We start from the raw sequence: 25774 nt of genomic DNA, 5'->3' as shown, positions 1-25774 counted from the left end.
AGATTCTGCTTGACCATAAAAATGATCAATTAAAAAATGGCAACAAGTAGTGCAGCATTAGCAGCTTTAACTCTCTCTGCTTCTCCTCCTTCACCCTCTTCGTTGCTATCCCGCCACATCCATCATCATCATCATCATCATCATCATCATCGATTATTATCATCATCACAATATCATCTGAGCTTTTCTACATTGTCTAAGTTCAACTCTCTATTTTGGTGAGCTTCTCTATCTACGGTCATTGTCAACTTTCTCTTTGCTCAATTCCAATGCTTTATGATTCAAGTTTAGCATCGATTTTGCGCCATTCAATTATTGGGGTTTATGTGCGTGATAATGGTTATTGATGCTTACACCTTATTTTTTCTTCTATTAGGTCAATTGGATGGGTTTCTGTTAAATTGATGAATGTGTACTTGTTATTCTATATTGTTCTAGCATTTTTAATAATTTTACGGTAAAAGTTCAATATTTTGTACTATCATAAAATATATCAATGTAACATGATGTGCTGTTAGATAATGTCAATTTACTATGCCATTGCAAGTGTTAAATAATGGTGACTCAAACATGGCAAAACACCATTTAGAAGAAGATGAATTGTGGGTCAGAAAGGAGTCTGCGGGGCGCGTAGAAGGCCGCGGGGTGCGGAGCAAGACAACATGATCTCCGCGGGGCGCGGAGTCGCCTCTGGTCCAGCTTCGCGGCTCGCGTAATTTTACGCGGGTCGCGCAATTGAAGTTTCTTTTCACGGGAACCGTTTTTTGGGACGGTTACCTTGATATGTGATCGGTTATTTGTGGTTACTTAGGCCCTAAAACCGTCTTTCAAGTCGTTTTATTGTAAATACATCTCCTTGTTAGCATAGGGCGGTATGATTCACAAATTGTAAGAGAGATCACAAGAGAGCCATCGTAATTTGTGAGCGTGATTGTAATTCATCTTGTATTCTTTGCGATCATAGTGAAATTGTTTGTTCTCGGTGCCGGTGGACGTAGCTATCACGTTGATAGTGAACCACGTTAATTTCTTGTGTCATTTTCTTGTTGTTTGCATTGAATTTCTTGTTGTTTCATTGTTGTTCATCGCCTTTGCTTCCGCTGTCGCACAACAATTGGCATCAAGAGCTTAGGTTTTAATTCCTTGGAGAGTTTTTGAGTGAAACAATGGCCGGAGATTCGACAATAAGAATTGAGAAATTTACCGGGAAAAATAGCTTCGGGCTATGGCAAATCAAGATGAAGGCTCTGTTGAAACAGCAGCAAATCTGGCGTCCGTTGGCTTTATGGAGTACCACTGCGGGGTCGAATGATGGATTAACTGACGCACAATTAGCAGTAATGGAGGAAAAGGCTCATTCTACCATTTTGCTAAGTCTGGATGATCATATCATCACGGAGGTTGCTGATCAGGCTACAGCGGCGGAACTTTGGATGAAGTTGGAGTCATTGTATATGACTAAGTCGCTAACCAACAAATTATTGCTGAAGCAGCGGTTGTTCAGCCTCCGAATGCAGTCAGGTACTCCCTTACGGGAACATCTTGAAAAACTTAACTCTATTTTACTAGATTTGCGTAACTTAGATGTTGAAGTAGATGATGAGGATGCTGCGTTGATTTTACTTGTGTCTCTACCGTCTAGCTATGAGAATTTTGTGGAGTCGTTTGTTGTTGGTAAAGACTCCCTGACCCTAGAAGAAGTGAAGGCAGCATTTCATACTAGGGAACTTCGTCAAAAGGCTATAGGTGATAACGGGGATAGTGGCAGTGGGTTGTTTGTTAAGTCCGGGAAGTCTAAAAAGAAGAAGGGGATTAACAAGGGCAACAATACTGGGTCGGGTGCTGGAAACGGCAATGAGGGATCTGGAAAGACTGCGGGGAAAACCTGTTATTACTGTAAAGAACCGGGTCACTTTAGGGCTAATTGCCCGGTGAGGAAGGGCAAGTCCCAAGCTGCTGTAGTTGAAGTAAAACCGAAGGAGAACTACAATTCGGAGGAAGACTTGGCATTAGTGAGTTCTGCTAAGTCTGGGGATCTTTCTGATGATTGGGTTCTAGATTCGGGGTGTTCGTTCCATATGAGTCCACGTCGAGATTGGTTTGACACGTATGAGCCTTGCAATGGGGGTAATGTTATTGTAGGTAACAACGCACCTTGTAAGGTTACGGGTATTGGATCCATGAGATTGAGGACTAGTGATGGGCGAAAGTTGACATTAACTAGGGTGCGGCATGTCCCTGCTTTGGGGAAGAATCTGATTTCATTGGGTGCCTTGGATGATTTGGGGTACAATGGAGCGTTTTTAGATGGGGAGTTGTCCATTTATCGAGGTTCGGAGTTGGTACTTAAGGGTATCAAGAGGAACACCCTCTATGTCTTTGAGGGTGTCACACTGTCTAGTTCTGCGGTTTGCGCATCAGTATCTCACCAGGAGATGACCAAGATTTGGCACATGAGGCTCGGTCATATGGGGGAGAAGGGGATGCAACTTTTGTCTAAAAGGGGTCTACTATCCGGGATCAAGGTTGTCAACCTTGAATTTTGTGAGCATTGTGTGTTTGGGAAGAAACACAGGTCAAAGTTCAGCAAGGGTGCTCACATTACTGATGAAGTGTTCGATTACATTCATTCAGATTGCTGGGGTTCATCTAGGGTTGAAGGTATGGGAGGTTTCCGCTATTTTGTGTCATTTGTTGATGACAAATCCCGATACACATGGCTTATGTTGCTTAAGTCAAAGGATGAGGCCTTCAAAGCTTTTAAGCAATGGAAAGCTTTGGTGGAGAATCGGCAGGGTAGGAAGATCAAGAAGCTACGAACAGACAATGGGCTAGAGTTTTGCAAAGAGGAGTTTAATCAGTTCTGTGCAGATGAGGGTATTGGTCGGCATCATACCGTCAGGATGACACCACAACAGAACGGTGTTGCAGAGCGGGTTAATCAGACACTGCTTGAGAGAGTTCGATGCATGCTCTCTAATGCAGGGCTTGGGAGGAGGTATTGGAGTGAAGCTGTGATGACAGCTTGTTGTATCATCAATAGGGGTCCTCATTCGGGAATTGACTTCAAAATCCCGTTTGAAATCTGGAGTGGTAAGTTGCCTAGTTTCTCTAATTTGAAGATCTTTGGTTGTGTTGCTTATTATCATGTTAGTAAGGGTAAGCTCGATCCACGAGCCAAGATGGGGTGTTTTGTTGGGTACGGTGATGGTGTGAAGGGGTTTAGGATCTATTCGCCTTCGGAGCATCAGGTCGTTCTTAGTAGGGATGTCACTTTTGATGAAAGCACCATGTATTCCAAGAAGAGCTCGGAGTCTTCTGATTTGGGAAAAGAAGGGGAGAACATACTATAGACAGATGGGGTGCTTGAGGTACACCAGTCATCCATTGCTGATTTACCTCGAGTGCAATTTATTGATGATGATGCTGAGGTTCCAGTGCCGAGTACTCCTGAACCTGAGGTTGTTCCATCTCCTCCTAACTCTGGGGAGGAGGTGGAGCAGTCTAATCAGGGGTCATCTAGTCAATCCGACACCATTCTTGAGAGACCTAGACGAGTTATCAAGAAGCCTGTTAGGTTGATTGAAGAGATGGAAGGAAGGAATTGCTTTGTTGAGAATTTGACAGGTTATGTATTGAGTGTAGCTGATGATGTAGAGTCATATGAACCTGCCACGTATAAACAAGCAATTAGTTGTAGTGAATCTGCGCAATGGCTTGCTGCAATGGGTGAAGAGATGCAATCTCTTTACAAGAACAGAGTGTGGGAACTTGTGAAGGTACCAGAGGGGAGAAAACTTGTAGGGTGTAAGTGGATCTTCAAGAAGAAAGAAGGGTCATCTGAATCTGAGAAAGTTCGTTTTAAGGCTAGGCTAGTTGCAAAGGGGTTCAGTCAGGTATAAGGGGTTGACTTTGTGGAGATATTCTCACCGGTGGTTCGACATACTTCTATTCGTGTGCTATTGTCAATTGTAGCACATTATGATCTTGAGCTGGAGCAGCTGGATGTTAAGACGGCTTTCCTTCATGGCGATTTGGAGGAGGAGATTTTGATGAAGCAGCCCGAGGGATTTGAGATTCCAGGGAAAGAGCACTATGCATGCAGATTGCTAAAGTCGTTGTATGGACTTAAGCAATCCCCTCGGCAGTGGTACAAGAGGTTTGATTCTTTTATGGTTTCGCATGGTTTTGATAGGAATTCGTATGATGCTGTGTGTATCATAGTAAGCTGGATGACGAATCCATGATCTATTTGATATTATATGTTGATGACATGCTTGTTGCCACGAAGAATAAATCGGACATTGCTAGGCTTAAAGAGTTGCTTAACTCGGAATTTGACATGAAAGATTTGAGTCCAGCTAAGAAGATTTTGGGTATGGAGATCTATAGGGATCGGGCTAGAGGTAAGCTTTTCTTGACTCAGAAAAGCTACATCGAAAGGATTTTGTCTCGTTTTGGGATGGAGAAATCGAAGCCTATAAGTACACCAACATCTGTGAGCTGTAAACTGTCTTTGTCTATGTCACCTCAAACTGAGGAAGAGTTGGCGTATATGTCTAGAGTTCCTTATGCCAACGCTGTTGGCTGTTTGATGTATGCTATGGTCTGCACTAGGCCGGATATTGCGCACGCTGTCAGTGTTGTGAGTAGGTTCATGGCTCGACCTGGGAGAGAGCACTGGCAGGGGGTGAAAAGGATTTTTCGCTACTTGAGAGGAACAACTGATATTGGTCTTGTGTATGGAAATGGTAAGGAGTGTTTGGTAACTGGATATAGTGATTCTGATTATGCAGCTGATGTGGATACCAGGAGGTCGGTGACCGGATATGTGTTTACTTTGGGTGGTTCTGTGGTGAGTTGGAAGTCTACATTGCAGTCTTCGGTTACGTTGTCTACTACTGAAGCTGAGTACATGGCTTTAACTTCTGCAGCTAAGGAGTCTATATGGCTCAAAGGCCTTGTAGGTGAACTAGGTATCGCACAGGATTTTGCTACGGTGTATTGTGATAGTCTAAGTGCCATTTGCTTAGCTAAAGACCAAGTACACCATGATCGGACCAAGCACATTGACGTCAGGTTTCATTTCTTGCGTACTGACAAGAGGGTAAAGGTAAAGAAGATCGGGACCGCTGACAACCCAGCTGATTTCTTTACTAAGTCTGTTCCATTTAGTAAGTTTAAACATTGCTTGGACTTACTAAATATTGATTACTATGTGATGTAGTAGGCCCTTAGGGGCGGTGTTGGGGAGCTCCTGTTGTAGGCATGTTGGCCTTAAGGTGGAGCTTGCCCGAGGCTTGTAATGCAGGTGGAGCGTTATGAGTTGTTATACTTGGTGACAAGTATGTGATAGGTCTTGGTTGAAGACTTTTCGGTATAAGTTCCTAGTTGAGGACTTATCGGGATGTACGGTTTATGCATGAGCTTTACATCGGGATTTGGCTTGAGATATGTTCACTATGTGTTGATGAGATCGTTTGCTGAATACGACTTTTCGTCAAGGTGGAGATTGTTAAATAATGGTGACTCAAACATGGCAAAACACCATTTAGAAGAAGATGAATTGTGGGTCAGAAAGGAGTCCGCGGGGCGCGTAGAAGGCCGCGGGGTGCGGAGCAAGACAACATGATCTCCGCGGGGCGCGGGGTCGCCTCTGGTCCAGCTTCGCGGCTCGCGTAATTTTACGCGGGTCGCGCAATTGAAGTTTCTTTTCACGGGAACCGTTTTTTGGGACGGTTACCTTGATATGTGATCGGTTATTTGTGGTTACTTAGGCCCTAAAACCGTCTTTCAAGTCGTTTTATTATAAATACATCTCCTTGTTAGCATAGGGCGGTATGATTCACAAATTGTAAGAGAGATCACAAGAGAGCCATCGTAATTTGTGAGCGTGATTGTAATTCATCTTGTATTCTTTGCGATCATAGTGAAATTGTTTGTTCTCGGTGCCGGTGGACGTAGCTATCACGTTGATAGTGAACCACGTTAATTTCTTGTGTCATTTTCTTGTTGTTTGCATTGAATTTCTTGTTGTTTCATTGTTGTTCATCGCCTTTGCTTCCGCTGTCGCACAACTGCAAGTTTGATCAAATTCAATTGATACAATAAAATACTCCCCCGATTCCTCTAACAAGTTTCGATTTGTTTTTTTTGGCACATTCTTCATTAATCAATCTTAATTTTTATTTTATTCTTAATCTAAGTTAAAGCATAAATCAATGTGATCTTGCTTAATTCGTCCCAATGTAAATTTTGTTAAAACTTTTTATAAATTTTAATCATTAATAACTACAGATATTAATGATCGAAATAGTGCATTGAAATGTGCGAGAATAAATAGAAATTTATTAGTGATTTGAGGGATATGTAACTAGATATAAAAAACAGACACCCCATACAAGTAGTTTTTTGTTGGGTTGAAAATTTGATTTTTTAGTGAAATGAGGGATATTAATGTTTGATTGTTCTTTGCTTTGATACTAGTAGATGGGGGATTTCTACCATCTGTTGTAGTCATACTTGGGACATAGTGTTGACTTAGGTGACTTGAGAGTCAAAGGCAATTGGTTCAGGTTTTGGTGGAAAAGTGAAGTGTTAAGTTTCGCAGGCAGTGAGCAGGATGAATAGGTGCTCAAACAGAAATGATAGTGCATGAATGAGTACTTGAGCTTGGCATCAATATGTAATCATCAAAAACTCTTGCTTGGATGAGCACATCACGAAGAAGCTACAAGTCATTGCCTGCTCGGACGAGCATCAATAGTGCTTGAATGAGCACATTAGAAATCGGTGGGGTAGTAGCATATGCAATAAGCTTACTCCAACTCTTGAACAAGCAACTGCAATGCGGGCCAAATTCTATCTGTTTATAATAGAATTGTATCTATTTTGAGGGATTTTTCTATATGTATCTTTTATGGTATTTGTCCAAAATTAATCAAGAATCATTAGTCCTTAGACTAACACGTCTATCCGTAGGTTTACTTCTATATTGTAATTCTTCAAGAGTTCATTGTTGCTTAAAACAAGTTCTCTTGAGACATCAATCAAAGAAATGACACCAAGATGGAAGTAGTCCATCTTGGGTGAACCTCGTAAAAATTTGTGTGTGAATTCCTTGTATTTTTGCTTTTGCAAACTTTGATTGTGAGTATTCAATATTCACCAAAAGCGATCTTTTACCGTTCTTGGCTTTATTATATGCTTTTTCAAAGTTGTTCTTAATTGAGAAACCAACTTAAGTCACTTACATCACATCATGTAATTGGCAATGATAAAGAAACTAATTACACTTAGTAACCGATGGAGTTATGAATTAGTGACGGTGTGAATATGAAGTTGAATTTTTTAGGTTGATTCTGATTGGAGTTTCCAAGGATCGCAACAAATTATTAAGGTGAGCAAAGTGACCATTCTCATTCGATAATTTTATGATGCTTTTCTACAAGCATTTTGGATATTAGAATCTTATCAGCTTACAAACTTTTGATCGGTGCGTCATACATTGCTCTTTACTTTGAACAATGAAGTTTCTCTTCACTTTAAAAAAGAAAGGAAAAAAAAGGTTTGCCAAAGGACGATCATTAAAAGTTTTTTGAGTTTACAAAGTTTGTGAAGGCCAAATGTTCTCTTGGTAAAATTGATGCCAACATCTTTCTTTCATTTTATTTATGTTAGCAATTGAATCCTCTTAATAGTTTTGCACTTGTTTTTATTTGGATTCGATTTTCAGAATACATCCTTTCTCTATCTTTCTCTCCCTATCCTTTCCCCTTTCTGCATGTAGGATTTGGTTTTATTTCTAGATATAGTAATTGTCAGATCATTTAAAAATGTTAAGAGTTGATACCTTTGTGATTTCATACTTCACCATATGGCTTGTGCTGGTCAATTGAGTGAACGTTTTTTGTTCAAAGATTGAGTCAATGAAAGTTAGGATGGATGTAAAATACTGCCTACTTTGTAACTTTTTCTATTAATCAATGGAGTAAGAGTAGTAAGAGTTGGAAAATTTCCTCACTAGAGTTTAGTAATGGAGGTAAGATGCTTATTTTGCTAATCTTAATTTTCGTGTGTAGGCCCAAGAACAAATTTCCTAAAATTCTTGCTTGCAAAATGGCTGAAATTGACAAGGATGGAGTGACAAGTGATGTATATGCAAGAAATATGGTTTATGAGCCTATATTAGAAGAAGGTGTCTTTCGTTTTGATTGTACACCTGATGATAGAAGTGATGCATTTCCTAGCCTGTCATTTGCAAATCCTAAAGTAAGGGACATCCCTTTGATGAATGAAAAACGTCCCTCTTATATTCCTACTTTTGAGCGCACTCAAGGGCAGCAAATTGTTCAGCTACAGGTTAATTACCATTGTTTTTTTCCTTTAACCTCTTGGATATTATTATATACTCGGGTAAGGCTGTATGCTATGCACACTCCCCCTCCCCCCCCAAAAAAAAAAGAAACACCACAGGAGCCTCTCTTGTGGCGTTGGGGCAATTACATTGCCGTTGTTGTTGATGTTTGGTTTCAATATGTTTAGATACTTTATCTATACCAAAAAAAAGTAAAGAAAAATAAAGCATGATAACATTAATATGAAATTTGAAGCTATTGAAACTTGTCACGAAGAAGAAAGCTCTTATTGTTTCAACTATTATGTCTTCTCTCCTCTCAAAAGGAGTTAAACATGAATATAGAGTCAAACAAACATATGTAATTACTTCCACATATGGCGTTATGAGTTTTTTCACATTTTAGTCTCCACATGGTGAGTAACTACTTCCCTTGCTTTTATTTGCCGGCTTAAGTCTTCAATGATCTTATTTTTTAGTGTATGTGAAAAATCAATTTTTTTTTTTACTTATTTTTGCCTATGCAGCTCCCTATTGGCACATCTTTCTATGGAACTGGAGAAGTCAGTGGACAACTCGAGAGAACAGGAAAAAGGGTAATATATTTTCCTGGCAGTTTATCTCTGAACTTCAACTTTTATTTTTGGGGTTTTCACTTATTGTTTTCACCTTAGGTGTTTACATGGAACACTGATGCTTGGGGATATGGGCCGAGCACAACGTCGTTATACCAGTCACATCCCTGGGTTTTGGCTGTTTTGCCTAATGGGGAAACATTAGGTGTTCTTGCTGATACAACACGACGTTGTGAGGTAGGATTTAAATTGTTGCTTTATTTCAAGACCCTGACTTTTGGCTGTTTGCTTGGAATCAGTTATAAGCAGCATTTCTTGCCTCCATTTAAGAATTATTAATCTTAAGTTTTTCTATGACCAGATTGACTTGCGGATGGAATCAACCATAAAGTTTGTTGCTCCATTATCCTTCCCTGTTATCACATTTGGCCCATTTCCTTCGCCAACTCATGTTCTAGTCTCTTTATCTCACGCTGTTGGTAATCATCGTGATTCATTACTTAACACAATTTGTCTTATTTTATTTCTTTCATTACTTCATATCACAATTTCTGTAATTCAAAAATACTACATAGATTCTAAAGACATGATTTGATGTTACAAAATTTATTTTGGTCAACTATTTTTGGACTTTGCTCTATTTCTCAAATTTTTATGCAAATTTTTTACAAAGAGGTCTTTTCATATCAAATTCAAAAGTCTCACCTTGTGTATTTTGGCTTAGTGCACCTTGTTCCTTAAGAAGCTAAAAAAGAGCATATTCCTCATCGATAGATTTGCTGAGTGGAACCGTATGATATATTAGGCTCGAGTATGAATCTATACCTAGATTTTCCATCCACTATATGTATAGGCTTTTCTTTTCCTCTGTGGTTTAGTGATTTTCTTAGTTTTAAAAATCACACATCCCGTTGCGCCTAGTGTGCCTATTCGTTAGGCTGCGTAATTAATTTAAGCTTGTTTGACTTTGGGTATTCTTCATAACCTTATCGTAATAGCTGATTCATACTACCATAACAAGGCCTCATCGCATCACTTCGACCGCGTTGTAAAGATTTTCAAATAAAGAATCAATATTTCTCGCGTTGTAAAGGTGTAAAAAAAACCACGTATTGGGTCTCATCAAGGGATTTCTCATGCTTTCAACTTATATTTAGGTGTTAGGATAATCACATCACTCCTGTTTGCCGCATCACCGTTTTGTTACCGCGATCCTGACTATAATCGCGTTTTTGCACTATAACAATTATTTGCTAAAGTAGTGTTTTACCACAATGATGATAAATGTTTTCAAGCTTGTTGCTATTATGATATGAATGTTGATTGTTTTATGAATTATATATGCTTTAAAATTGATTTTAAGCTTTTTAATAGAAAAAGTACTCACCTTCACTTGCGCTTTCTGCCTAGGCTTTAAGAATATCTTGCGCCTCGGTGCACTTTGCGCTTTTTTAGATCTAAGGTGATTATACAATGCTATCAAATTTTCTTTTTGTCCTTTATTTTGATGGGCCAAAGATTTATAGTTTTTAGGTTTCATATTGTAATGGACTGTAGTAAATGACTCATATATTTTACACATTTTATTTATGTAAAGTTGCACATGATGCTTAGGAACAATGGCCAATCGGAAACAACTTTGTTAGTGTCATCACTAACAAAGGTAAGGTTGCATATATTAACCCCAAACCCCACCTTAGGTGGAGCTATTTAATGGCATTGGGGTAATGTAATGTTGTTGTTGTTGTTGTTGTTGTTGTTTTTGTGTTTTTACTTGGATGCAAACTAAAAAGTCTTGTATAGAGTGGAATGTGGATAGACGTTTTTGTACAGGGACTCTTATCGCCTTACAATTCATTACTCTCTAAACTGTTTTAGTAGGAAGTTAAAGATTTCTCTTGCAATATGGATAAAGATCAGAGTGAGAGTTCTTTTAAGGCATATTGACCAGGTCACGCAACAATATGGCATATTATAACTAGAAAATGCATCACTTGGATACCAAATTTACTTCCATGTTATCTCAAGCTAGTTAATTTGACCATATAGTCAACTTTGAACCAAAAGTCTTAGAGAAAAAAGCTTCAATTTATTTGTTAAGAACAATATCTTCCTTAAGCATCGGGACGGGCTACCCCATTTTTGAGTTATTGAAGCAAGATTTCTCTTTTGAGTTGAGTTTTGTCCCAATACTAAGGGAGCATTTGAAATCCAAACAAAATTAAGGCACTAATATTATTTTAGATATCCTTGCTGTCTCATAATACACTTTGTGTCTTGTAAGGGATACAATTTCATGATTCTTTTGTTCATTTAAACGACATAAAGCTTGTGTTTTGTTAACAGGAAGTGTCTTCATGCCACCGAAGTGGTCACTTGGTTATCATCAATGTCGTTGGAGCTATACTTCTGATAAACGAGTTCTTGAGGTTAGTGAATCTTAATCCTTGTAAAAAGATGCTCTGCAAGGCTGCATTCTATTTGGTGATTTGAGATTTTGACCATATTTTTGCTTTGTAAGTTGTTCATATTCATCTGGAATTAAGTTAGGAATTGTGTAATCATTGTTAGGACTCCTATCCTCCTTTTCATGATCTGTTTTTTTTGGTTTCTCTACACTCCCCTTAATAGTCTTCATGCAGGTTGCTAAAACTTTTCGAAAAAAGGGCATTCCGTGTGATGTGATTTGGATGGATATAGACTACATGGATGGCTTCCGGTGTTTCACTTTTGACCCTGTAAGTAACATTTTGTTACTTTCTCTAGTGGATTTATCTAAAAAATGTTTTTTGTTGGTTGAGCTTTAATATGATGTAGACTCGCACTCTGAAACTATCCTCTTTTTATTCCTTTTTGTAATAGTCATTTGTCATCCTTAAAAGTTACCTAGGCGGCGGTTGAAGGTCGGATGTACGCAACCTTACCTTTGTAATAATAAATAATTTGTTTTTGATTGACCATTGATTGCAAACATCATTTGCAACTTCATTTAATGAATGATTGTAGTTGAAGCATGATTATTATACTTGTCAAGAGACTTTCCTTCTAAAATTACATTACATTTCCATTACCATTACCACCGTTATGTATTATCAACCACAACGGGCTGTTATGGTATAACACTAGTAATTATTTGTCCAGCCAACAATCTTTAATGCATCGCGTATTTGTTTCTTGGCTTTTATGCTTGTGACCTACTGTTTTTAGTTTAATTAGGATTATCCCTTCATGAACTCGTTTGCAAAATGTTATGGGATCTCATTTATCTTGATTATTGATCATGAAAATTATCTTGTTCCTACCAAACTCTGTACCAGGAGCGTTTTTCTGACCCAAAAGCGTTGGTGAATGATCTTCATCTTAATGGTATAAAAGCAATCTGGATGCTCGATCCAGGAATTAAACACGAAGAAGGTTACTTCGTTTATGACAGTGGGTCTGATAGAGATGTCTGGATCAAAACTGCTGATGGAAAACCTTTTGTGGGTGAGATATTTTGTTATTATACTTGGTTTTGACAAAATGAGAAGTTCTCGTTCATAAAGTTTTAAGGTTCATGTTTTACAAACTTCTTGATATAAAAAAGAATGGTAATTCACAAATCACAATGGTAACTCACCAGTCACTTATTTTCATGGGTATCACCTTCCAAATTTATTGGATGAGAACTAGAGTGTCATGATTGCTAACATCCCAATCAAATGGAATACCTTAACTTGGTCCAATGAACTGAGTTTTTTCATGGAATTCACCTTAAAAATCAATTGAAAAAGGGTGTTGCTGAAAATTTATATGCTATAAAGTGCATGCATCTACGTAAAGTTAATAAAATAAATTGTTCATGCGAGGGTTTTGATTAGTCAAATTGGATGTTTGGGTTGGGTTTCAGCTGAAGCATGTTAGTTCAGACCATTTTCGAGCTTTGCACCGCTCTTAATCATCATGCCTATTTTACTTCTTCTAACATTCGGTTCATTCTTGGCTCGTATCAAATTTGACCCATTTGGACTGCTCTATGTTTTTTAACTATGTTAGATTGGAAGACACTTAGGACCAGAAGTATGAAACAGTGGGATTTTTTTAAATAACAGACTCACAAAAGGATGTTGATTTTGGGGAATGCAGTTTGTTTTCTATACTGAGAAAGTTTTCTGTGGTTGCATTGTTGACTGGTAAACAAATGTGATGGAAATTTGGAACTTTATTCTACTGATAGTTGTCAAAGAGTTGCTGACTTCTTTTCTATCTCTTGTTCTTTTTTTAAAGCATAATTACATATTTGATTCTATTTTTGTTCTTCATCAGGTGAGGTATGGCCCGGTCCTTGTGTGTTTCCTGATTTTACGCAATCAAAAGCTAGATCATGGTGGGCAAATTTGGTGAAAGACTTTGTTACTAATGGCGTTGATGGTATATGGAATGATATGAATGAACCTGCAGTATTCAAGGTAAAGGATTTTCCACCCTTGTACATAGATTGTGCCTAACCGTCTCTCTTCCTTGCTTGATTGATATTTGAATTTTTATAATGCTCATTTGTCAGGTAGTGACAAAGACAATGCCGGAGAGCAATATTCATCATGGGGATTCCGAGTTAGGTGGCTGCCAAAATCACTCTTATTACCACAATGTATTGTTTTTCCCTTAGCTTTTGCTCAAATTTTGATGCAAATGTCTTATCTCAATTTGCTAATGTGAGTTTCTGTTTCCATTATAGGTCTATGGGATGCTGATGGCTAGATCCACATATGAAGGCATGAAATTAGCAAAAGAAGATAAACGCCCCTTTGTTCTTACTCGGGCTGGATATATAGGCAGCCAAAGGTATGCTGCAACATGGACAGGTGACAACCTTTCAACTTGGGAGCACCTTCACATGAGTGTTACCATGGTACTTCAACTGGTATGTGATCTGAAAAGATTTTTCTTTTTTGTTTATAATTTTACTTGAATGCATTGCAACATATCTAGTAAGAAAACCTGTGGTAACATCTCAAGTCCACTGGCACACCAAATGGTCATCCTGAATTCTGTGATGCACTCCAACGCACATTTACTGTTTGTTGTTGAGGAAGGTGCCTCAATATCATGACAATGACTTGATAAATGACACCACAAGAATCAAATCCTGGAATTCAATGGTGACTAGCAAGAATTGAATAGACTCTGGCCTCCTCCTCACAGGTTGGGTGTTGGCGTGTTGCCTACTTGAATTCCTTGAAGCAAAGCCAGTACTCACCATGAATTTTCTGGGTAGGACAGGGTCTTGCCAATCAGGAAAGCTGTACATAGAAAATGCATTTATACAAGAAAAATCTTTTTTTTCTTCACTGTTTAATCTGTTTTGGTGGATAAAATTCTTTAAAGCCATTACAGGCTTAAAGCTAAGAATCAGAGAACTAAAAGATGTGTGCTGGTTGATTATCTTGCAATTTTATGTTTTCTAATAAAAAATATTTTCCGTAAAATAAATTTAAGAGATGTGTGATTAATTGTTTTGTACTTTTCTCCAATAAATTTTGGGAATGCAGAGTCTTAGTGGACAGCCTCTTTCAGGCCCAGATATTGGTGGATTTGCTGGTAATGCAACTCCAAAGCTATTTGGAAGGTGGATGGGTATCGGTGCAATGTTTCCATTTTGTCGTGGACATTCAGAGATGGGTACAACTGACCATGAACCTTGGTCCTTTGGTGAAGAGGTACATTATACATATAGGATGTAATACTTTTAGTTTTTAAGTTGGTTATAATCCCTTGTTCAATATATTTGTTTTTTCCATAGAAAAAGATCATGCTAATAGAAATGGCCAATTTTGTGATGTGAAATTCATTTAATGATGAACATGGTGTGTGAATCTAAATACATTCCGTTTCTATGACACCCACCTCCTAAGTAACCAATTTTCTTGTTAATTAGATTGAGGCTAACTTGTAGGGAAATCTGGTGGTGCATATTAGAGTAACCCACTGTATACTTTGAACGACTATGCTAAATCCTAAAGATTTTAATTTTATAGATGAGGTCTGTGACATGAACTGTAAACCATTAGCCAGTTGATGTATTAAAATCATTTATAAACAGGTTTTTAAACTTTTGGATTTTGAGTTTCTACCCAAAAAAATAATAAAAATAAAGTATTTTGAGCTTCCTTAATGAGTTTATGTCTATCGGGAGCCATCTTTTTTTTATTTTCTTTAGATTTGAATGACGCATGAAAATTGATGTGATGGATCTTCCTGCAACCTTCCTTTTGTCGTGGAGAATACAGATACACCTTGAAATCTTATTAATGAAGAAAAAAGGTTATTTTGAGGCTAACTTCTTTTTTATTAATCAGTGCGAGGAAGTTTGTCGACTTGCTTTGAAGAGGCGGTACCGACTTATACCACACATATATACTTTATTCTATCTGGCACATACAAGGGGTACTCCGGTTGCTTCCCCAGCCTTTTTTGCAGGTGAAATAATTATGTATACATAGCATGAAGTCCAATGGTGTTGTTTCTAGCATCTTAATAATTGAAGTCACTTGTGTCTCCAGATCCAAAAGATGTACAGCTGCGTACTGTTGAAAATTCCTTTCTGCTTGGACCACTTCTAATACATACAAGGTTCTCTTATTCTCTGCAACATTTGTATCGCTGATATTGAATGTTTACAGTTATCCTTTGAGAGTGAAGTTAAATTTAGGACTTCTTTTCCCTTTGCCATTAGAACATTCTTTAAATAGACAAAATCTAAGAGAGCTGACCCTCAAGGTTTCTTAAATTTCTACTACCTAGTATAGAAGAGAAAACAGCGAGGTATGAATAGTGCATTGTGTATGTACTTGCTTTCACACTTGCTTGTGATTTTATATGATGTGTCAACGTCGTAATTTACAAGTTACCTTAGTAGGTGGTTCGTTTTATTTCGTATCTATTGACATATAGATGTGTTCTATTAGAATAGTGATAAAGCTAGCAAGTGCAAATGCAATGCAAATACACAATTCTTTGAATATGTTACGACATGTCAATATTTTTGGCTTTGATGACGGATTAGAGGTCTCCATTGAGATCATCTTTACTTTAAAAAGAAACTAGAAGCTGATGGCTCAATTTGAACTAATATAAGGGTTGTTGTTTACAGTACTTTACAGGATCAGGGGACAGACAAGATACAGCCATCACTGCCTAAAGGGATCTGGTTGAATTTTGATTTTGATGACTCGCATCCGGTACTCTGCAACTTAATTTCTCAGTCAACAATCTTTGACTGCGAACAATGTCACATGGAAATTATTGAAGCTTTTGAATTTTTGTATGCTAGGACCTACCCTCGCTGTATCTTAAAGGAGGATCACTAATTCCCTTGGGTGCACCACACCAACATGTCGGGGAAGCTAATCCAGCAGATGACCTAATACTTCTTGTTGCTTTGGATGAACAAGGTATATTCCTGGTACAACTGCTTGGTTTCAAAATTTGAAATATTTAACTCTTTATTCGGAGCTATTGTGATTGTGTCTTTGAAAACTAGGAAATACTTCATTATTTAGTACCTAAAATAGTCTCAATGTCATTGGTAGTTGTTCTTATAAAATGTGCCATGACTGCTTTTAACTTGGATTTTTAAAAATCAAACATCATGTGCATACTATTCCTCATCCCTCCCATCCCTGTAACCCTCATTATTTTGGCGATGACTTAACATTTTTATCTTGGACTCACTTTTATCTTTCTTTACGTCTGCTCAAGATTGTCTATTTAATGACCCTTTAAGCAAAGATTGTCAATTTTAAACCCATTATAACAGTAGAACTCTTTTCCCTTTTGAGAGGTAACTTTCTGGAAGCATTTGTTTATGCTGAGGCCATTAGCAGTTGTATAAGAATTGACAGGCTTCCACTTGATTGCAGGGAAAGCTGAAGGCGTACTTTTTGAAGATGATGGAGATGGATATGAATTCACCCGAGGAAACTACCTACTAACTTACTATACTGCTGAACTCCAGTCTTCTGTTGTTACCATAAAAGTTTCTAATACTGAAGGATCTTGGAAAAGGCCAAAACGTCGTTTGCATGTGCAATTGTTGCTTGGTGGAGGTGCGATGGTATGAAATATTGCCATAACTTATGCAATGTGTTATATTAAGCTTCAAATTTGCTTCATAATTTCTTATCTTGTAACGTATTATTCCTCAATATTCTAACACAGATTGATTCTTGGGGCACTGATGGGGAGGATGTGCAAATCAAAATGCCATCGGAACAGGAAATTTCCAACTTGGTATCAGTGAGTCAAAAGCAGTATCAGACTCGAATAGGTATTTTAAATATAGGAATATAGTGCGTACCATTTTCAAAAGCTTTTTGGCTACTCTTCTCTCATAAAAAAATCGGGATGTCGTGGACATGGCACCTCACAGTGCTACAATTCGTTTTGTGGACATCATAATGTGAATTGTTGACTTGAAGATATTCATCTTGCTATAGTAATTCAAGTTTTTTATGACATATATCTAAACTAAAGCTTATAATAGAATATTCAAAACCTAATACATATTACAAAACAAATTATACTCCCTTTGTCCCTATGAAATCGCTACACTTTCCTTTTTAGGCTCCCTTTAACTTTGCAACATTTCCATTGTAGATAATGTCCCCACCACTTTCTTCAATTCTTATCCACACATTTCTTTCATTTTTACTTACTTTTAGTCCTACCCACACAATTTGGTGGTCCATACCAATTTCTTAATATTTGTGTTGATTGTTGATGTTGCAATCTCTTGTTGGGACAGAACGCATGATGACTAATTTGATAGATTAACAGCTTATAATGGCTGCTACCCCATAATTTTGATTCACAGGATCCGTAATGGGGTTTTGCAGAATGGCAAGCTCAAAATATGTTGTAGAACAGTCATTATTTAACTGAACAACCTCATTTTTATTCCATAAACTCGCTTCTATTGCCTGTAACTGGTATAGCGAAGTTGTTTCTTTTTCCCTGCTTATTAGCTATGTGTAATTATAATATAAATTTTTTAAATCCCTTAAAAGCTGTTGCATAACTCTTTTGTCAAATGTGTTGTAGCTAGCGTCATTGTTGCTGTTATAGTCTTATTTCTATAGGAAAGTATAGAGCTAACGACCCGTTTGATTGGTGGTATTAAATGGTGGTAATGGGAATGATTTATAGTGTAAAATATCATCAAAAGTTCCATGTCATTCCCATGGTAATGAACTTTGATCATAGAAAAGTTTTTTTGTATATAAATTTCCATTACCACCTAATACCACTTCTCCCAATGGTAATGCATTGGAATGAAATTTATGAAGAAAATGAGATGATTGAAGTTGAACTAGCATGGTCATCAAGGTAGCAAGAGATTTTCAATCGAAATTACTCTAGTTTTCATTCCCATTACCATCGTTTAATATTGTCTACCAAACGGGCCGTAATAGTAATTTTTAGTGTCTTTTGAGCTTACATTAGATAATTATTGCTTGCAGAAAATGCGAAGCGCATTCCAGATGTTGAACATACTCCAGGAAACAAGGGCACTGAACTTTCAAAAACTCCTGTTGAGCTAAAAGGTGGTGATTGGATGCTTAAAGTTGTTCCGTGGATAGGAGGTAGAATTATTGCAATGGAACATCATCCCTCAGGTATGATTTGTTCTCGTTGCAAACAATCTACAACATCAATAAGCGCAAAACAGAGTGGTAATATCAACCCAAGTGATGGACATAAAGCATCAATAGGTGGCTTTTGAAGCCTCAATTATAAAGTACAATCTTCAGAAGATATATTCTATCTCTTTGGGTTGGATATTCTATGTTAGGGTTAAATAATATATCTTGCTGTGCTCTTTCTCTTAACATACAATCTTCAGAAGATATTTACCTCTGTTGAGTAGCCAAAGGTCTACCTCCTTGTCTAGGATGGAATAAGCCTTTGGTATCTTCAATGAACCATCTTGTTAGCTTACAAGATGTTCTTCCATGCTAGCTTTCTGTATCTTCCTTTGAAATCGAAGTTGTTGCAACTATATTACTTTTGTTTCTTATAGCTTTTTCATTGCGTTGTTGGTGAAGGATATGAGCTCATAAAGCATGTTTGAGAACTTCTGTATAACCTTGATCAATTGAAAAGAACTACTCTTGATAGAAATGTTTTTACTAGAATGCACATGAAGCACACAACAGACAACTTTAATAGCATGTTCATAGTTCTGTGAAATATATTACTCTTCTGAATTTGTCTTTTTTAAGTTTTCAATCAGTTTGTATTTTTTAACCTCTTTTTTGGCTGAACTTCCTATTCAAACTTACTTTCCCAATCATTCCCCTTTTGGATCTCTTTTTATCTCCTGCTCATAGAAAAAAACCGCTGATGCTGTTGCAATTATGGTAATGGGTTGCGATGTCGCGGATGCAACACCTCACGTTGTTACGACTCATTTTGCGGACATCGCAATGAAAACATTTTATCATAGTAATTTAAGTCTTCTAGAACATATATTTAAATTAAAGCTTATAATAGAACTTTTGGAACTTAATACACTTAAAAAAAAGATAATGATGGCTAATATGTATGTATAACCAGTTAACAACTTATAATGGATGCTACTCCATGCAAAATTCATTATAAAGGCGCCGTTATGTAACGTAGCTGCTTCATTTTTATTCCTGCTCCTGCTTGAAAATTATTGGAGTATTAAATACAGTGCACCCTCTTTCTCACTTTTTACAGGAATACAGTGGCTCCATAGCAGGGTCGAAATCAATGGATATGAAGAATACAGTGGTACGGAGTACAGATCTCCGGGATGCACCGAGGAGTATGTTGTCATCGAGTGAGTGTTCTGATAACTCATGACTTTGGAAGTTGAACCTCAATAAGATGTACTCCCCCATCCTCTTTTGTACCCCACTCCTATGAACATGCTCTCGAATTCCATAACTTTGGTGGTTAGCGGTCAAGAAAAACAGAAAAAAGCAGTAATTTTATAAGGTGCTTATTACATTCAATGCATGAAGCTGAAGAAATATTTGTGTTGGTATACCATTACCAACTCCAATATATTTTAAAAAGAAAATATAAAATTTTAATTTATGCTCTAAAGTCTTTATGCACCTTATGAACACTATTTCTTACTTATTAAAAAAGCCCGATGCAAGTGTTCTGAATTTCGTTGTGTACTGAAATCACCAATAACTACATAGGTTTATACACTTTTGTTTTCTCAAATCCACAATCGCAAAAATAAACACATAAACGGATAATTGGATTGATCATATTAGGGTAAAGTGGATTTAAAGTTCTCACTGACAATGAAAATCAAAATGCTTGTGCAGCTTCACATTTCTCTCTATTTTCTTCTCTTTTTATTGAACATTTCTGCCTTTATTTGGCTTAGTTTGTCTCCAAACATACTTGCAAAATTTGACATTCTTAACAATTATCTAGTCAAATAGTGATTGTACACATTTTCATATATAAAAGATGCCTGTAGTTTTAGGAATATGCTTGCATTTCTAGGGATGAGGAATACAGATATGTTTCTTCCACCATCTGGGATAAATATAATTGGTTTATAAATGATCATTTCTAAATTTCTTTTGTTGGGAACATGATTATGCCAATGGGTTTATAGTTTGCTTCATGTATACAGAAGACTTTGCCAATGCTAGCTGACGTTAACTCTCAAGCATCAAATGCTTTTTATGTTATCTCTCCCAACAAAAAATGTTTTATGCATTCTTGAAAACTGTTTTCATGTAGACGAGATCTTCAACAAGCTGGAGAAGAAGAATTGCTCAGTATGGAAGGTGATATTGGTGGGGGGTTGTTCCTGGAGAGATGCATTACAATTCCAAAAACTGAACCCAATGTCGTCCGAATAAAGTCCAGAATTGTAGGACGTAGTGTTGGTGCTGGATCTGGAGGATTTTCAAGGTTTGTCCATATGTTTTTTTCTAATACCACTTTGTTCACAAGTACTAATGCTGAGAATTAAACCCTAATTTTTGGGTTTTAATGCATGATAAGATGGGTTTGGGTCCTGATGCATGAGTACTACGCAACTGTGTACTTTTATTTTCTATGATCTCTCTAATGGAATATAATAACATACACGATATAATTTATTACTAGTATGTTATGTAAATATTTGGTTATTAGTTTAGGAATATTTTAGGAATAATATTATTCTGAAGTTACCTTGCTTCCAAAGATAGTTCATGTGAATGAAATGTCAAGGAAAATAATTCTATTATGGTATCTAGAGTCTAGGTTGCAAAACCCTACACTTAAACATACCCTTCGCCACCCTCTTCTTTCTCCCTCTTCTTCCTCTTGTCACGGCTGAAATACATTGAAGAAATGGTGATGTAGCTTTCATCATACTACTATCATTGTGTAAGTGATATAATTGCTCTCCAGTGCATATTAGTATATTTGCGTAATCATTATGCCATATTACCTAATCTACGTGACCTACACCTACAATGGAAGCATACCCAAATTTTACAATTTACAGCCTTATAAACATCATGGGAGACGTTCTCTGCTAAACAAACAACTTTGGCATCCACTATGAACATTCTCCCCACTACCATGCATAGCATAAAAATGCGGTAACGATCGCAATTGCGGTAACGGAACGGTGATGCGGTTATCGTAACAACTAAATATCCGTCGAATCATAAGATATCTCTTGATACGACCCAAAACATAGTTTTTTTTACATCTTTACAACACGGGAAATATTAATTCATCTGTTTTGAAAACTTTTACACTGCGGTCAATGCGATGTGATGCGTCCTTGTTTTTACACTCTTCTAGCATGAGTTGCTCCCTCATCCATTCAAGCTAATTATCATACTATTGGGCATACACCAAATTTTTCTTGATATATGGATATGGGAGCTACACCTCACATTACCTCCGATGTTGTTAGTGCTCATGGTTTCAAATATTATGTGCTTTTCTTGGAAAAAAAAATAAAATTTTTGGGGACTTTTTTTTAACTCTAAAATCTCATGGTGAAAGAAGTGTGACTTGAATCTTGTGTTAATTATTCATATGTTAAATGACTATTAAAGTGTAGTAGAATTATGGCTTAAAGGTTAGAAGTAACAAAGTGATTATTTGACCTTAAGCATGTATGAGTGGTAAAGCACACTCCAAGTCATGAAATAGTACACTCCCATTGTGTGCATAAACAAGAGCATGGAGTGTGTCACATGGGTTTGTCATTTCATAATTTAGGCATATAAGTACACCCACCAGTTGGAACAACCCTTGGGAAGCAAAGAGGGGCTATTGAATTACGTGAAAGCAGAGCAGACAAGCCAACCAGCTGGACCTGCTGCTGGCTCAACCAAGCCGCTCGCCCGAGCATGGGTCGAGCGGGCTTTCTGACGCTTGCTGTCTTGCTGTTTCTTTGGTTACAATGCAGCCCCATTTGTCCCCCTTTGCCTACATATATGTGTAGTGCTATGTTTATTAGTGGTAGAGCCAAGCTAAGAGCTTGAGTCTCCCATTTATCCTTACCAGTTACCATACTCTCTTCTTAATTCTCTATTCAAATGTATAGCTCACACTACTCTCCATTGATGTAATTCCTTCAACATTGTAATGAGCTTTCAAGCTCTTATTATCCTTTAAACACATAATGATACACTAGCCTAGGATGGTGGACGTAGCCTCATTAATGGTGAACCACCTTAAATCTTGGTGTTAATGTTTATTTTACTTTTATTGCTTAAATCATCTCAATACTTGCATATAACCATGATTCATTAGTACACCGTCAAGCCATGGTCATTAACCTTTCGTGCCACCTTTAGGCCCACGCTTCCGCATTCGTTAGCCTACTGTAACACATGGCTTTTCATCTTTTTCTCTTAGTGGAACACATGTCCAAACACAATTCAACTGATAATAAATATTCAATGTGATAATAGTGGAAATGATAATACTTTCTTTTGCTAAACTATATTCAAATAATGACATTTCTTTTCGTTATTTTGTCTCATAAGTCATACCTCACCTCAAAATGGCAAAGTCGAAAGAAAAATCTGCTCGATAAATAATGTGATTCATACTTTGTTGGTTCATGCATCCATTTCCTCATCTTATTGGCATCATGCCCTACAAATGCAGGGCCGGCCCTAATAGTATAGGGGTCCGGGGCGAACAATATATATTATGGCCCCAATTATATAAAAAATATTGATAATGTCGAAAAAAATTTACACACCAATACAAAATACAAATTTCAAATAAGATTTTTTTTTTTATATATAAAATCACTAATAGCAGTGCCTGAATTAATAAAATATTCCAACACTAATTATTGAAAATTAAAGTTAATTTAATACTCCTAAAAGATACTATATTATATTAACAAGGACAAGACAATAATTATCCTAAAACTCCTCTGATATTTGCAACATCAAAAGTTGATCTAGGATTTAAAAAATGTGGTTGCACAACTTAAAATCTTCTTAACCCTATTCGGAGAAAAATTATACATTTTATATACTTTCTTCTTTCATTTTTCATTGTCCAATTTTGACAAAAAAATCTCTAGCAAAAAGATGAAACATAGACAATCAATTCAAAAGAATCACATAAAAATCCGTTAAAAGAACTCTATTTACCATTAAAAAAATAAAGAAAAAATATTTAACACCTACAAATTTGATTTGCTCAAAACCAACAAACATTAAAAAAAATAACACATTAAAAAATAAAAATAAATAAATATAAATGGTTACAGGACTAGTCATAGAAAAAGAAAATGCCAAAACAAAATCAATTTTAATAATGGGCTCTACGTAATCCTCTTTTTGATTGATAATCATACATTTATAATTTTATATTTACTAAATAAGGTAAAAATTATCATTAAAAGCACTGTGGTTTAGTGGTTAGGTGCATAACTTAATTATATGAAGTCTCAAATTCAAACCATTAAAAGAGAAATTTTGTCTTATTTTCATGGGCCCTGGGCACAAGCCCACCTTACCCTTGCCCAGGGCTGGACTTGCAAATGACAACTTATCTTCGTAATATTTTACCAAGCGAACTTCTCCAAATAAATTCTCTCTTGAAATTCTCTACCACAAATACACTCTTACTCACATCTCAAAGCTGATAGATGCCTATGGTTTCCCTTATTTCGCTCATAAAAAATTGATATAACTACAAAATCGTTCCATACCTTGTGTCTTTTTAAGCTATCCAACATCTTATCGAAGTTATAATTGCTTCGGCTTGTACTCTATAAAATAACGATAATGCTAATGGATAGGGAAGAGGGAGTAGATATCATTAGACACCATTGATCCGTCCGTATTGAACTGATTATTTGTGCTATAACTCTAACCAATAGATAGAATAACGTTAATGCTAAATTGCAGAAACAGTTGGTTTCCCTGCAGATTCTCAATATTAATGAGGATTGAGAAATTCATGTGAATTGTTGAGGTTACTTATTTAATGTACAACTACATGTACATAATGTTTGATTGAAGTCGTGTTTGAGCATGATGATTTGAGCTGATTGATCAAAATGCTGTAATGATTATTGACCTGAAAGAAGTGATCCTATTGTGCCTCTGTCGTATTTAGCAGCTTTCTTTTTTGTTACTGAAGAGTCAATGCTACATTTATCTACGCTTCTTTGTTCGCGTCTTATTACTTAATGATGATATTTGCAGGCTCGTCTGCTTGCGTGTGCATCCAACGTTTGCTCTTCAACACCCTACAGAATCTTTTGTTTCTTTTACCGCAATTGATGGATCTAAGCATCAGATTCAGCCCGAGTCTAATGAACTATCTTATGAGGGTGACCAGCGACCAAATGGTATCTCCTTCTGTTTCCATACAAGCGTCTCTTTTTAAGGCTCTGCATATAGACCAAGGGGTTTTAAGTTGTAGCATTGCCTTTGAAACTAATAGATTATGTTGTGTAAAGACAAGGAGAGTTGTAGTCATAGCCATGGAAAGGTCACAAGGTTGATTCGTAAACTCTGTAGGTGTGGAAGGTGGAAAGTAGAAGGTGGAAGATGTTGATATATACTTGAAATCTTTCATTATAAAAGTATCATCTATTCATACTCTTAATTCTGTTGTATTTTCAGGAGAATGGAAGCTTCACGATAAATGTCTCGGTGTAAGCCTCGTCAACCGGTTTGACGTCAAAGAAGTTTATAAGTGTATGATCCATTGGGGTACAGGAACTGTTAATTTGGAGCTCTGGTCAGAGCAAAGGCCTGTTTCTAAGCAGTCGCCTCTAAGCATATGCCATGAATACGAGGTGATAAAAAGCTAATACCTCATATCAACACAGGTATTATTATAAAAGCCCGTTATTAATAAAAGGATCCTCTGAATTGGATCAAAAACCCAGAATTGAAGTGCTAGATGATGGTTCATTATAAGTAGCAAGTATTTGCTTTTTTGGTAATTTGTACTCAGAACCATATTTCCTCAAGATGTGAACAAGTTATAACAATATGTAATCCAGACTGCTGAGAGACTGTCCAGACTCCAGACTGACTGGAGGAGGAAGATTTTGGACTTCCTGTCAGGGGTGCTAGTGGGTTTGGTTCTACTGGTCTCTGAAAACTCTTCGTTTAGGTTTGATTGTATGGAAGCTTACTGAATTCCCAGTAAAATTATCAGCCCTGTACACTGCAGTCTGCACTGTGCAGTGCATGCTGCCAATCTTGTTTCTAGCAAATGACTAATGAGAAATGTTGCAAGATGAATGGTTTGTTGATGTTGGACTACCTTTTGCATATATATTTGGTACTAGTTTGGATCAACTTGTTATCTT

General features: G+C 36.9%; 1 protein-coding gene across 3 annotated transcripts; it reads left to right on the top strand.

Annotated features, from left to right (window-relative positions):
- On the top strand, positions 1–25613 carry LOC130799826 (uncharacterized). Of its 3 annotated transcripts, none has more exons than XM_057663073.1 (24): positions 1–218; positions 7355–7399; positions 8082–8361; positions 8884–8952; positions 9031–9168; positions 9293–9410; positions 11278–11360; positions 11574–11669; positions 12249–12417; positions 13237–13379; positions 13475–13561; positions 13649–13834; positions 14463–14630; positions 15270–15390; positions 15474–15543; positions 16064–16151; positions 16244–16364; positions 16833–17026; positions 17131–17239; positions 18432–18587; positions 19675–19777; positions 20707–20880; positions 24654–24799; positions 25077–25613. In XM_057663073.1, exons 1-24 carry the CDS (start codon positions 37–39, stop codon positions 25265–25267), a joined length of 3237 nt encoding a protein of 1078 aa, XP_057519056.1. In that variant the 5' UTR covers positions 1–36; the 3' UTR covers positions 25268–25613. The 3 variants fall into 3 exon arrangements, with proteins under 3 accessions (XP_057519056.1, XP_057519057.1, XP_057519058.1); XM_057663075.1 differs by having other exon boundaries at positions 80–218; positions 7342–7399; XM_057663074.1 differs by lacking the exon at positions 7355–7399.
- The last annotated feature ends 161 nt before the right edge of the window (positions 25614–25774 follow it).

This window comes from Amaranthus tricolor, chromosome 14, assembly GCF_026212465.1.
Source record: "Amaranthus tricolor cultivar Red isolate AtriRed21 chromosome 14, ASM2621246v1, whole genome shotgun sequence".
Classification (NCBI taxonomy): Eukaryota; Viridiplantae; Streptophyta; class Magnoliopsida; order Caryophyllales; family Amaranthaceae; genus Amaranthus; species Amaranthus tricolor.
This window is presented reverse-complemented; position numbering and strand designations above follow the sequence as displayed.